Below are 14703 nucleotides of genomic sequence, written 5' to 3' on the forward strand. Positions count from 1 at the left end.
CTATAAAATCGAACCAAATGAACCCTAATTGTGTTCGGTTCGATACTTGATTTGATTTGATCCGATGTGCACCCCTAATCAACGAGACCATTGACTTCTTAGAACACCATATCTCACTTAAATCCCTTGGATATACGCAAAACTCCACAAATCACACATATTGATAATTTTATATAAGTAGTCAACGAGAGGACTTGAACTCAAGACCTCTCTCTTTATAGAAGATGGCTCCGATCATTACACCCAACACTTTGTTATAAAATTAAATTGTTATTGCGAACATTCTCCCCATATCTATTTAAAAATATTCAAAACAACACAACAGTCTATCAAACAGGCTTTTTTTTATTTTTTTTTAATTGCAAAATCCAAACAGGGCCTCTACCAAAAAAATTCTCTAGTCAATGCAGTCCATCCAGATATATTTTCCAACTGCGACCTGATTCCCTCCCTCCTCTCTCCCTCTCTCTCTCTCTCTCTCCCAACTTCATGTCTACTTCCACCAAGACAAATGGTGCACACATACTGGTCTTCCCTTTCCCTGCACAAGGCCACATGTTACCCCTCCTTGATCTCACTCACCAACTCCTCCTCCATGGCTTAACCATCACCATCCTCGTCACGCCCAAAAATCTTCCTTCTCTCTCTCCTCTTCTCTCCCTAAACTACCCTTCTCTCCAAACCCTAATTCTTCCCTTCCCCACTCACCCCTCTGTACCTCCTGGGGTCGAAAACGTCAAAGATCTCGGAAATCGAGGCAATGCTCCCATCATGGCAGCCCTCGCGAATCTCTATGATCCCATCTCTCATTGGTTCAGATCCCACCCTTCACCTCCTGTTGCCATCATCTCTGATTTCTTCCTCGGTTGGACCCACCATCTCGCAGCCGAATTGGGAATCCATAGGATCGTCTTCTACTGTTCCGGCGCATTTTTAGTCTCTGTTCTTAACTATCTCTGGGCTAACGTGCGCACTCTTCAACCTTTACCTGAAGTACTCTGTCTTCCTCATCTCCCTAACAAGCCTTCTTTCGCACGTGCCCATTTTCCTTCTGTGTTTCGAAGATACAGGGAATCGGAACCTTCACACGAGGCTGTTAGAGAGGGTATGATCGCTAATGCACTGAGTTGGGGAAGCGTTTTCAACTCGTTCGACTCGTTGGAGAACTCGTATTTGGATCATTGCAAGAAGGAATTGGGGCATGAGCGTGTTTGGGCTGTTGGGTCTTTGGCTACTTTGTCTGATGTGGGCCCAAGCCCAATTGAGAGAGGTGGGCCCAGTTCAGTTTCCTCTTCTGATGTGTTGACTTGGCTTGATGGTTGCCCTGATCGGTCAGTCGTCTACGTGTGTTTTGGGAGTCAGGTTTTGCTGACGTGTCGCCAGATGGAAGCCTTGGCAGCTGGGTTAGAAGAAAGTGGGACCAGATTTATTTGGGTCGTTAAGATGGTGCCATCAGGACACGTGGCGGATGATTATGGTGTAGTTCCTGACGGGTTTGAAGATCGTGTGGCTGGGAGAGGTCTAGTGATCAAAGGATGGGCCCCACAGGTTACAATACTGAGTCACCAAGCCCTGGGTGGGTTTCTGACTCACTGCGGTTGGAACTCGGTACTTGAAGGAATCGTTGCGGGTGTGTTGTTGTTTGCTTGGCCAATGGAGGCCGATCAGTTTGTTAATGCGAAGTTGTTGGTTGAAGATAAGGGTATTGGGGTTAAAGTTTGTGAAGGAGTTGATGGTGTTCCTGACTCGACCGAGTTGGCTCGTGTGATTGGTGAGTCAATGAGTGGGACCCGGTTAGAGATGATCCGAGCCATGGAGCTTAGGAATGAGGCTTTGGTTGCAGTTAAGGAAGGTGGGAGTTCTGTGAGGGATTTGAAAGGGTTGGTGAAGGAATTGTGTGGACTTCAATTGAAGAGAGAAGAAACTAAGGAAGAGGTTTGAGTGAGTGTTTGATCTGTTTGTTGTTGTTGTATGAACGGTAGTAACTTAGTATATTAGTATGTATGAGCTAAAATCACCATTGATTGCTGATGGTATAGGTTGATTTTCTTTGAGTGGGGTCCTCTGACCCAATAAATATATAAAGGGCCTATAATTAATAAGAACAATTATTGTCAATTTCCATGATGTGAAAACAGTATATGCTCACTTTATATAATTTATTTAAGAGTGTCAGGTGACGAATACTCGGTTTTGATACGTGGCTGACATGTAAAGGGCACAGAATCATGATGCTTTTTTTTTTTATTTTCATCATGATTTTATGCCTTTGTCATGTCAACCACATATCCAATCGTGTATCAAAACTGCATGTATTCATTATTATTTTTTATTTAAAGAATGAATTCAACGAGGTGTTTTGTTTCTAACCAAAGTCAAGTGACACCTCATTTTATGTCATGTGGTATATATATATATATTTTTTGAGGTCTATCGCTTAGTGATACAAAATCGTAATATTTGATAATTTGTATCCACTAGATCACATATTCATATCCACATCCATAGGATCAGTGGGCCACTTGGTATAAAATAGGGTGTTTGTTGTTGTCCTTATCGTTTCAGATGGTGTATTATTGCTAGTATTGTTATTCTGAGTTCTTAATTTTTATTTTTTTTGTTAATCAAATGTTCGGGCTAATTTGCACGCACCACAACTAATCTCAGGAGGATTATCACATCAACCCACCGTCATAGTCTCCCAGTTAAATCATGAGAAAAATTCAACAGAGAAATCGAATTCGTGACGTGCGCCTAACCCACATTTCACGTGCTCGCCCTTACCACTTAGGCAACACATGGGTGGGTTGAGCCCCTAATTTAGTTTAACAAGATAAGTAACATGTGGGTTGAGCTCTTGACTACGGTGAACAGTTAAATTAGAGGTGTTGTCGAAGGAGTAGTTGAGTAAAAGAAACCCCACTCAAGAGATCATTTTCCACCTGGATTAAATTTCATAACCTGATTGGGTCCTATTCTTTTTTTTATTAATTTAATTTAGTGTAAATTACCCTTTGACCCCTGTGGTTTGGTATAAATCCTGTTGACCGCCTAACATTTTGACAATTTCAGTTTTCTCACCTTTCAAACCATCTCACTTTATGTTGAAATTCAGATATTATTTTATTATTTTATCCTTTTATTTTATTTATAAAAAAAATCAAATTTTAAAACTACAAAAAATAGGACTTTTAACAAGAAAAAAAAAAAAAAAAAATCTGTAAGTTTGACGCAATGGCCCTAAAAAAAAGTCACTTCTTTTAATATTCAAAATAGGACAATTTACATCAATAACTTAAGTTTATGGACAAAATTGCCCATACTTACAATCTTTTTTAATAATTCCTTGTGAAATATTAACTAAAAGTATAACTTCCTCTCTCCCAAGCCTTTATACAAACTAAGAAGAGAATCTCTCTACCAAAACTCATCAAATAACCATTGGAGAGTTCATTAACGAGTCTTTAGAGGAGCGATTGCGAAACATGTAGATCTGTCCATTCTTGTGTTCAATCTACAGTCTATTGGAGTTTTCCACCATTGATTATCACTCTCTCCTTTTTCTTTCATATGTTTTAAGATCGTTTATATATTCTTATGGACATTGATAAATTTCTTCTTTAATGCTGTTTTACATGGAAAATGGTAGCATTAAACAATGATTTTGTGGAAATTTTAATTTTTAGTTCGTAAAATTTACATATTGTCGAGGTTCGACACTAGAATGTATTACAACATCGAGACTCAAGGTTACCTATGACAGATTATTTCCGTAAGTGATAAATGATCTGCAATGTCGAACCTTGATGGTTGTATATTAATGAGAAGTCTGATGATAGTAATGTAGAGGTTTAAAGATAAATTTAAAACTAATTTTTTGTTGTTGTAAACAATGTATATGTTCCATAACATCGAACCTCGACTTAATATACAATTGTCGATGTTTGGTGCTGCAGACCATTTTTCACTTATAGAAATATTCTGTTATACCTATTCGTCGAGGTTCGATGAAAGATAATGTTGAGCTTCGACGTTGTAATACATTTTAGTGTCAAACCTCGACACTAGGTAAATTTTACGATCTAAACATTAAAATTTTTTCATGAAACATTGAATTTATTGCTACCAGTTTTTCATATATAATAACGTTAGAAAGAAATATATCAAGGTCTATAAGAATATATAAACAATTTGATAACATATGAAAGAAAAAGATGAAAGAATGATAATCATTGGTGAAAAGCTCCAATAGATCATAAATTGAACACGAGAATTGAAAAATCTACATATTTCACAATTGTTCCTCAAAGTCAGTGGCTCATTGATCAACTCCAAGGGTTTTTTAGTGGGTTTTGGTTGAGAGAATGAAGAGCTTTCTCCACGTTGAATTGTATAAAGGGTTGAAGAGAGAAAGTTGTAATTTTGATGAATATTTCATAAGGGTTATTAAAAAAATTCTAAGTTGAGGCAATTTTGTCCAAAAACATGAGTTATTGTATAAAATTGTCCTATTTTGAGTAATAAAAAAAAGTTGCACTTTTTCACCTCTGTGACATACTTATGGAATATTTTTGCTAAATGTCCATTAAAATATCCTTGTCCAAAGCATTCACAAGTAAAAGCATTTTTTCGTAGGGATATTTTAGTTTATACAAAAAAATAACATTTTAAGAAAGGGTAAATGACAATATTGTCTAATGTCTCACATTTTCCTTCGAATGTGCGATTGTTGCACTCCAACCGTAATCCCCAACATATCGCAAATGGGGTGCAACAATCGCATATTCGAAGGAAAATGAGAGACGTTAGACAACATTGTCATGTCAAGTTTGAATTTATTGTGTTTTTTTATGTAAGATTTTTATGAAGTTTAGGGGGATCTTCTTTGAAGACTTTCTTGTAAGATGGGACCAATTTTGTAGCGTTGTGTCTCCTTAAGTGCATCTCCTTATATTGTTTCTTTGTGTGTCGGTCATCGCAACTGTCTTATTGAAATGATATTTTATCTATCCAAAAAATAAATAAATAATTTCTTAACTGTTTGGTTGATAACGAGTAGATGGAAGGGAGTTAATCGAACCCATTAGAAAACTATAGGAGGGGTAAGTGCAATTGTCAAAATGTTAGGTGGTCGACATAGATTTATGCCAAACCAGCTGACTTGACTAATAGTCAGGCTGGGCCACTAAAAAATGTGCCTATGTCCAAGCCCAGTCTACAATTATTCAGCACTTTTTATGGGTCAGCCCACAAACTTTCATATTCGGTAGGCCATTCCAGGTCCTAAACATGAAATGGGCCTAGTCCAGCACAATTAGCATCTCTAGCTGAATCTAGATTCACAAGAAAGGTAAATAAGTAAATAGAATATGTGACAGTAAAATATATAACCATTTTGGTAAAGATAAATAATTATGATATAGGGGATATGACCGTTTTGATAAATATATAACAATATGGTCTACTCAATAATTTTTACCTAATACACAATTATTGTCGTAAAATGCCGATTATATTTTATACAACAGATGCAAATGTCTTGTTTTGTGCAGTTCAGGTTTTGAAATGGTGGTTGTGAAATGGATTCTTAAGTGATACCATTTAAAAAATTTTGGGACATAATCCTAGAAATATTTTTTTTGCATTTTTATTATTAATTAAATAAGTACTAATAAATAATAAAACTTTTATTTCTCACTTTAACTTGAATTAGCATTTTCGTAAAGTATTTCTAGAAACCCAATTATGTGGACCATATATAACAAAAATATTCCAACAAAATGCAAATTTTTTGCTCTTGAAAATTTGATGAAATCATCAGAAAAACAAGAAAACAAAACTCGCGGCACACTATTTTGGACCCTCAGGCCCAAAACATTTGAACCATCACTTGTCTGATTGAAAATCAACTTGATTTGCTACCTTTAACCATTGGATTTATAAATATTTTTTCCATTGGTGATTTCTGGCATGTTGTGGAATAGTCTTGTATTATGTTTCCTTTTAGGGTTATTAAAAATGGAATTATGTACTATTTTCTTAAGGAATTTTTCTATTTTTGAGGTTTCTTTTTTTGGGAAGATATACACATGTTTGCAACTCCCGATTGTATAAATAGAGATCACTTAAGGATTTTCTTCTTTTAGAGTTTTAGAGAGAAAGGGATGTGGGTGCACAAGGATTTAAGGCCTAGGTTTGGGATTAAAATCTTGGATGTTTTTCTTATATTGTTCTCATTTATTTTCTTAATGAAGAAGATTGGTTATGATTTGTGGGCGTAGGCACACTATTGAACCATGAAACCCTTGTGTTTCATGTGATTTTTCTTGTTTTTGCTTTTTTCGTTTTTTTTTTTTCACAAATTGGTATCAGAGCCAATGAGGTTTATACGAAGAGTTAGTATAGATTGAATATAATTTTTTTTTTTTTCAATTGAAGTTTAATATGAGGCAGTTAAGAGTTGAAATTATGAAGTTAAAGGTTGAAAGATTTGATGGAAATGACAATTTCAATATGTGTCAAAGAAGAATGAAAGACATCCTAGTTCAACAAAGGTCGGTTAAGATGTTGAAAGGGAAGTCTAATTCACCATTAAATATGATAGATGCACATATTTGGCATATTGGGAAGACATCAATGCGAGAACTGATAGTATTATTTGACTTTTTCTTGTAGATGATTGGGAGGTGGTTTCTACTGTTCGAGAGGACAGGTTGAGTCCTTATCTAAAATTGACTAGTGAGTCGATTTGGGCCAACTACACATGTTTATTGGTCATGTGATCGAGTCGGGATGGATCAGAATGGTTCGATAGTATATGTAGTTAGTGATTCTAAAAGGCTAATGGTTGTTTGCGGTATTAACATACAAGTGACTGAGTTAGGTCTATTTAGATTTGAAGTGGAGTTGCATCCCTTGCTTAAGTGATGTAAAGTCCATTGTGGAAGACGTCTAATTTCTCTCCAAGATGATTCTAGTACTTAGGCCAAGGTGGAACAATGAGTACGTGTGACATGCTATTTTTCCTAGTCTTCGGTGTGACATAATTCAAGTCAAGATAGAGATTATTGTGCAATTGTCTTATATTTTATTTCCTTTTTTAGGATTACTATAAAAGGAATTATGTAATATTTTTTTAAGGGATTTTTCTATTTTTGGGGAAATGGATAGTCTTAGCAACACTCAATTTTATAATAGAGATCTCCGAGGATGTAACTATTGTTTTGTGTGATTTTTCTTGTCTTTGTTGGCTCATTTTTTCACATAATCATTAAAAATATTTATTTATTTGGTTACCCCATACCCTGTGGGATGGGACTAGTCTTATGGTTGTGCATCTCGACCCCTAAGAAGTTTCTCAACATGCAACATAATAATAAGTCAGGAGATCACTCAGTTTCAAACACATGACCAATAGCAAACCCTTGTCTCTAATTTTACCTCGAAGCCGACCCAAGGGTCTTATAAATCACCAATCAATATAATGTTGGAGGTTGGGTCCACTAAGAGGTTGACCAAATATATGCTCATGGATCAGGTGGGGGACACTATAACAATGATCCATAGAAGTTTAGGAACCAAAATTATATGAAACATAGAATGATGGATAGGATTTCTTTTTCCATGTGGGCAACATGTATGCCTCAGTACCCTTTGTTTATTGATAAGAGGTATACCTCAACACTTGATGCTTAGGAGTAAGAATTAAGTTTGAAGCAGACCCACAAACATCACTTTGAGACAAACACTGCAACTAAAATAGTTGATGATTGTAATCTTTAAAACTTAGAATACTTACATTCTTTAAAATGAAAAATATTTACTTTTTATTTTTAGAATTTGTTTCTTGGAAATAATTCATATAAAATCAAATTCTTAAGAAGCTAATTAGTTTTATTAGAATCTTACATGAGAGGTGGGGTGGGATGATTCAATATTAATTTGAATGAGGTAAAGAGATTTATTAAGGCCAAAAAAGCCAGTGCGGCCATCGTGACTATGATTATAAAAAATATTGGAACATAAATCTTAGAGTACAACTAATCTTACTTGTGGCATCCAAAAACATGATGCCACATGTTTATAGAGGACAAAATTTTATGAACTTCGAAAAAAGAAAATTCAAAAAATTATTATTTTTCATCGTTAAATCCTAATTTTAAATTTAGGAGTTCTGTAGAAGTTTGATAGCTGTCCTTTTTTAAAACCTTGGATCAAGCACAAAACAGTTATGTTTTAACTTTTATTTCTTATTTTTTATTTTTCTACTTTTGGATATGAGTTTTTTCATGAAATGTAGAGGGTTGTGGTGTTGGATCGCCAATGTGAAAATTCACATCTTTCGTGATTCTAAATCTTTATGTATTTCAACCTATAAGGCTAAAAATAATCTTTGTTTGATTAATTATTGCAAGCCTAATTTTCATAAAGTTTACAATTAAATTTAAATTATGTAATTAGAGTTTTTTATTGACTGATATTTAGAGAAATTATAAAAGAGCAAAGAAGAAGAAAAAAACAAAACAAAACAAGCAAACAAGAAGGACAAGGCGACCACCCAAAAGAGCAACAAGAAAGACAAAACAATCTCTTGTTTCAGAAAAACGAGAACCACTATTGCCACACCAACTTTTACTAATGCCACACCAATTCCTATATAAAAGAAGTGCACACAGTTGGTGTAGCGTTAGTAAAAAATTAGTGTGGCAATAACAACGGTCTAAAAATATATATCTTTAAACCTTTGTAGTACTTAAATGCTTGAGATAAATAACCACCATTTTTTTTTTTCAATAAAAAAGAAAAAGATAAAAAAGAAAGATAAAAAAAACATTTTTATCCATTCTTCTTAAATGTGGAAAAAAATTTGATTAAAAAAAGCTAACTTTTAGGTGGACCCAATTCTTGAATGGCAATTATGGGCTCACTTCAATTCAGAACATCATGGTGCATCATATCAAACCAAAAATTGATATTTATTAAAGGAGGGCAACTATTTTCACCATTATATTTCTAAGGTCACCCGTTAATTGTTAAGGGTGGGCAATAGTTTTCAACCCAAGAACTTGCTTTTATTTCAGGGTTAAATTAATGATTAAATTTCCATTTATTAATAGGTGGGTGAGATTTTTTAGTCTAAGTATATTATAATATAGATCTAGCTCTAAGATACTTAGCAACAAAAAAAAAAAAAAAAAAATCTAATCAAAGGGTCCTTTAGAAATCTCCTAGGCAGAAAATGCACAGTTGGATGATCTGTTCAAAGAATATGATAGAAAAGTATGTAGATCGTATGGTCATGATCAATTCATCAATATCAGTTTCGATGGTAAGCATGACATACAAAAAGAGGTCAGACTTAGATGGGTACTATTTGGAATATGGGGGTGGAAATAAGAAACACTAACAAAAATTTACTTATTTCTTACAAGGAGAATGTAATTCGATGTTTTGGATATCGCTGACCACGTAACATGTAATGTTTTGTGGAGTGAATTTCGGTCACATGGAACGAAGGACGATTACAATCCAGTTGGAAGGAGCATGTAAGTTATAGGTTATAAAATAACAGGAGAAAGACCCGAAAGAACTTGAATTGAGATATTGTAAGTGGATGTGAATGTATTAATAGTAACAAAGACATAGTTTTAGGTTGAATTGAATGAATGGATTAATGAGATTTGTTGACCTGACCCCAAAGTTTTTTGGATTAGGTCTTCGATAATGATAATGACTGTATAGGCAAAAATAATCAATTGATGGATGTTCGTGCACTTGTCACCTTGAGATTCATACTAAGTAGGGAAGGAACAGATCCCGTAAAACTAAGTTGAACGTGAGCAAATCTATATATATTTAAAAAAAAAAAAAAAGGTGAACTTATGTTAAAGGACCTTTTTTCGATCAATCTCTTAATTTAAGACATGTTGTAGTTTAAACATCGGAGATTCTTTGACAAGTACCATACTGATGTCTAGTGAAAAAAAAAAACTTCTGGAATAAATTTGGATGTAAATCGAAGGTCATCTTGAGGTATGTGAGATCAATGAAAAAATCTCATTAAATCTTTATTATCCCAAGAATGAGATGATGATGCTTTGAGATCTAATTTAATCACCTATTAACCCAAAAGAGGGAGGGTGGTTTCTCAAATATAATTTATAATTCCAATCTTCTGAGGTCTTTTTGCTTAAAACCTAAGGAGAAGGAATTGGAATTCACATTTCACCAACCAAATTACTTAGTTGTACCTTATGATCCCTTCTAATTTTGAAATCCCAACATCTATAAATTTAAACCCACCACCCTCACATCTAACTCATTTCATCACTTATTGTAATAATTTGTTCTCAAGTATGTCTAAAGGAAATGTAAGAAAACAAGTCTTGGAGAGGAACAAAACTCTTAGAGAAAAGGAGAAACCAAGCCAAAGCTTCATATCCAAACACCTCAAGAAGGTGTACCCACTTGGGATTCAAAAGAGTAGTTCATCTCAATCCCTCTCATCTTTGTCACAGAATTCAAATGAATCTTCTCCAAATGGTCCTTTAAGTTTAGTCAATCGAAGGAGTACGGGTACAACGTTGTCTCTTCGCCAACTTGGGCCACCCGAAAGAAAGGAAAAATCGGTATCAGTTGTTAATGTTGTTCAGGATTGCCTTGATTCTGATGATGGAAGCTTCAAGAGGTGCCATTGGATTACAAAAAAGAGTGGTAAGTTTTTTTTCTTCATCTTTTTTTTTTGTTTTTTTTGTTTTTGGTTTGTGGAGGGGGAGACAAGCAAGACTAGTGAAGCAAAATATTTTTTCCTCAAAAAAATGCAATATGGTTGCATATTTTGTTTTACATTTAAAAAAAAAAAGCTACTATTGGCACTCCAGCTTTTACTTATTACACTCCAATTTCTTAATTTATTTATCACACCCCAATTAAAAGATTAAAACATACTCTTCAGACCTTGGCTCAAATTATAATCTCAATATTGCAAAAGATTATAAAACTTGTTCAAACAATTCTGGTTGTTGTTTACAATTATGATTAGGCACATATAAATAATTTTAACCCAAAAAATATAAATCTAGCAAAAGAAAAGAGAGCTTCTATTGGCATCCTACCTTTTACTTATTTATTCTCGACCATTCACTTATTTTCTATTCTTAATTGGGGTGTAATAAGTAAAAGTTGGGTTGACAATAATAGTTCTCTTTTCTAAAGAAGATTTTTTTTTTTTTTTAGAAAATAATTTCCATCTTGGTTGGAAAATATTCTCCAACCTGACCCCAAGATTTTTTTTCTCGGTCGGGGTTGGAAAATCCTAATGTTATTCTTTCTACTCTCTTCCCAAAACTAGAAACCATCTCTGTTTCATACACTTTCCTAGGTGAAATCAATTTTCAACAAATATTTTCTGAGGAAGTCCATTTTCGACAGACAATTTTGTTGAGAAAATGATTTTTCTACAGTTATACTAACCCTTAGTGAATGAAAATGACATTGAATTTCAGTGTATTAAGCTGGATAAAAAGACTACTAATTCACATTGAATTTAAAATGGTGTAGTGAATTTCAAACCATAGGCTGTGGCATGTAAAATTAAAATACAGAAAATGAGATTTTCTAAGGGTAAATTACCAAATAATTACAAAAGTTTTCAGTACTTCCAAAATTTTGCTAATGTTAACCCAACTATCACGCAATGTTGACAAAATGTTATCAAATTGTCATCATTAGGTGATAACTTTATCGACATTAGCAACATTTTGGAAATACCAAATTTTTTTTTGATTATTTGGGAATTTACCCTTTTTTCTAATTGAAGAAATGATGAAGGAATTCTGATTTATCGATTTAACACAGATGAAGTTTATGTTGTCTTCCATGATGAGCATTGGGGGGTTCCAGTTTACGACGACAAGTACGTTTCTTAATAATAATAATAATAATTAATTTTTTTTCTTAATTATGGATTATTTCTATTTATGATTTTACTTGTTAACGGTGTAACAGTCAATTATTCGAGTTGCTTGCATTTTCGGGCATGTTGATGTATCACCTTTGGACCGAAATTTTGAAAAAAAAGGAGCAATACAGGTGCATTTTTCAACGATTGAGACCCGCTTTAGTTTATTATTTGGATTTTTACATGTTCTAATTGCTTACTATGGAAGCGAAACTCTAGTTCCAATCACAAAGGCCATAAAAGAAAAATAAATAAACACACAACACAATAATCCTAAAGTGTGGTTCCGAATGTTTACATCCATGAATAAGATGAGAGCAATTTATTGAAATTTCTCCCAATACCTCTCTTAAACCTTCAAAAATCTTGTAACCCTTGTTTACATTCGATAATATTTCTGTAATTCTAAAATTTGTTATATTACATAATCAGATATATAAATTTTTTTATAGAGAATTATGAAAATGAAATTGTAACTTTTGAAATTACAGATCCGGATACAAATCCTATACAATTACAAAAATGGGTTTATGTCCATTTTCGTAAATAATTTTTTTAACGAAAAGGGGTACATAACATTACAACGTACTGACAAAATAACTCAAATTACCTTCATACCCTAAATATTATTATAAAATAAAAGATCATCATTTTAAGTTAAAAATACTGAAATCCATATAATAAAATTAGACATTCCCCCCACAAAGATGGGTTAAGATTCCATCTCATAAGCATTTAAAGGAAAATTTTCAATTTTTTTTTTTTTCTTTTTTCAATAATATCCTTCTAAATTTATTATCTTTTCCTTTTTTTTACACCCCTCTTTTTTCAAGGATACATTTTTAACTTTATATTTTACCTTTCCTCTTCTGCCCTTTCTCTAATAATTCCTCACCAACTTTATTATCTTTCTTCTTCTTTCACATTTTCAATAATACACATTGCAAGAACCGTAGCTTTTTTCCTTCGGGATACACAACTGCACATCCCCATAAAACATGTATAGTTGTGTATCCCGAGGGGAAAAATTCTATGATTCTTGCACCTGCCACGCCAGTGTATTTTTGAGTTACCGATGAGTTACAAAATCAGCACTCTCTTCAATAATGTCCCTCCAACTTTAATGCCTTTCCCCCTTATACCCATTAGGGGCAAACACTAGTGCCATTTATGTTTAATCCCTCGTCGAAAACTATCTTTATACCCTTAATTTAGATAAACTAAAAGATCATGTTAATACAAAGTTAAAACAAATTGCTGAAATACCATCTATACATAACAGGACACTTAAATTACCTATATGTCCTTTGTGATGATGATCATGTTAATGATGGAAGTCATGACGATGATCTTTCCTTATGCACTGTTCATCGTTCAATCACCAACCAGATTCAAGACATCTATCACATGTGATACTAACCAAGTTTAGATTTGACAAATATTTGACACAAATTCAGTTTGGTTGATTAAGGCATGTTTGGGAAATTTTTCAGGGATTATACAAGTGATGTTTTTGGGTTTCTTCGGAAAACCCACCGTATTCACTCTCCCTAAAAACCATATATTGTTTTTGAGATTTGACAGTTGACGAATATAAAATTTTGAGGTTGAAGGGTAAAAATGTTACCCCATTCAGGGATTAGTCGATAAATTATTGATTAATTCATCAATTTAAATGGTTGTTCCCTTATTTGGAGAATTTTATAATTTTTTTCAAAATTTTGGATAACTTTGTGACCATGATTTCCACACTTACAAACAACTTTGGAATGTATTTTTGTGATATAGAGAAGCTTTTGCGAAATTTGACCCAAATGTTGTTGCCAAGATGAGTGAGAAAGAGGTCAAAGAGATAATTACCAACAAGACACTTGGATTAGCAGAAAGCCAAGTTCGATGCATAGTAGACAATGCCAAATGCATATTAAAGGTAAATTGAGAAAGAAAATTCAAGTTTTTAGTGATGTAGAAAACTTATATACTCTTTTTTGCATTAATGCAGATTATGAAGGAATTTGGATCTTTCAGTAACTATCTATGGGGATACATGAATTACAAACCAATGATCAATAGATATAGATACCCGAAAAGTGTTCCTTTAAGGAGCCCGAAAGCAGAAGCCATTAGTAAAGATTTACAAAGGAGAGGGTGTCGATTTGTGGGACCCGTGATTGTTTATGCATTCATGCAAGCTGCGGGGATGACAATGGATCACCTCGTCGATTGTTTTAGGTTTAGTGAATGTGTGAGCATTGCTGATAAGAGTATGGGGGCATGGTTCCATGACTGCCTTTGAAGATTTTCAAATTGGCTTTTCTGAATTTTTGTTTATGGTGCTCTGTATAGGAGGTTTTTTGGTGTATTTTTGTTAAATTTCTTGGGTGAAAGATGAATGTAAAGTATATTATAAATGGTGATGACTCTCTCTAATCAAAATATCAAAATTAATGTGTCAAATATGTTATGTTTACGCCTTGTCTTTTGTTGGAGATTGCAAGGGACTACTAAGGGCAAATATGGTATTTGAGAAGGAATATGAGTTGGTCATGGTTACGGGGAACCTACGATTTTATCAATAAGAATTATAATCATTCATAATGAAAGTATCTCATCTCTTATCTGTGGAACCTACGATTTTATCAATAAGAATTATAATCATTCATAATGAAAGTATCTCATCTCTTATCTGTGGACGTAAGCATAGCCGAACCACTCATGTGTGTTTTCTTGGCTTATTGATTGTT

The 14703-nt window shown here is 33.6% G+C and overlaps 1 protein-coding gene and 1 pseudogene across 1 annotated transcript; both read left to right on the top strand.

The window, feature by feature from the left end:
• Positions 1–438: 438 nt before the first annotated feature.
• Positions 439–2158, top strand: LOC147394615 (UDP-glycosyltransferase 89B2 pseudogene; annotated as a pseudogene).
• An 8144-nt stretch (positions 2159–10302) lies between these two features.
• On the top strand, positions 10303–14429 carry LOC147394616 (DNA glycosylase superfamily protein). Its single transcript, XM_086453066.1, has 5 exons — positions 10303–10713; positions 11857–11914; positions 12007–12090; positions 13748–13889; positions 13962–14429. The coding sequence occupies exons 1-5, from the start codon at positions 10356–10358 to the stop codon at positions 14253–14255; spliced, it is 936 nt and encodes a 311-aa protein (XP_086309192.1). The 5' UTR covers positions 10303–10355; the 3' UTR covers positions 14256–14429.
• Positions 14430–14703: the final 274 nt, after the last annotated feature.

The sequence above is a fragment of the Akebia trifoliata genome, chromosome 9 (assembly GCF_017979445.1).
Source record: "Akebia trifoliata isolate Shusen 1 chromosome 9, ASM1797944v1, whole genome shotgun sequence".
In the NCBI taxonomy this organism is placed as follows: Eukaryota; Viridiplantae; Streptophyta; class Magnoliopsida; order Ranunculales; family Lardizabalaceae; genus Akebia; species Akebia trifoliata.

Bases quoted from the DNA above. Each gene is read 5' to 3' on its own strand.
- LOC147394616 (XM_086453066.1), top strand. From the start codon at position 10,356: ATGTCTAAAGGAAATGTAAGAAAACAAGTCTTGGAGAGGAACAAAACT. The intron at 10,714-11,856 runs GTAAGTTTTTTT...GATTTAACACAG, and splicing joins TTGGATTACAAAAAAGAGTG to ATGAAGTTTATGTTGTCTTC. The intron at 12,091-13,747 runs GTGCATTTTTCA...TTTGTGATATAG, and splicing joins AAAAAAAAGGAGCAATACAG to AGAAGCTTTTGCGAAATTTG.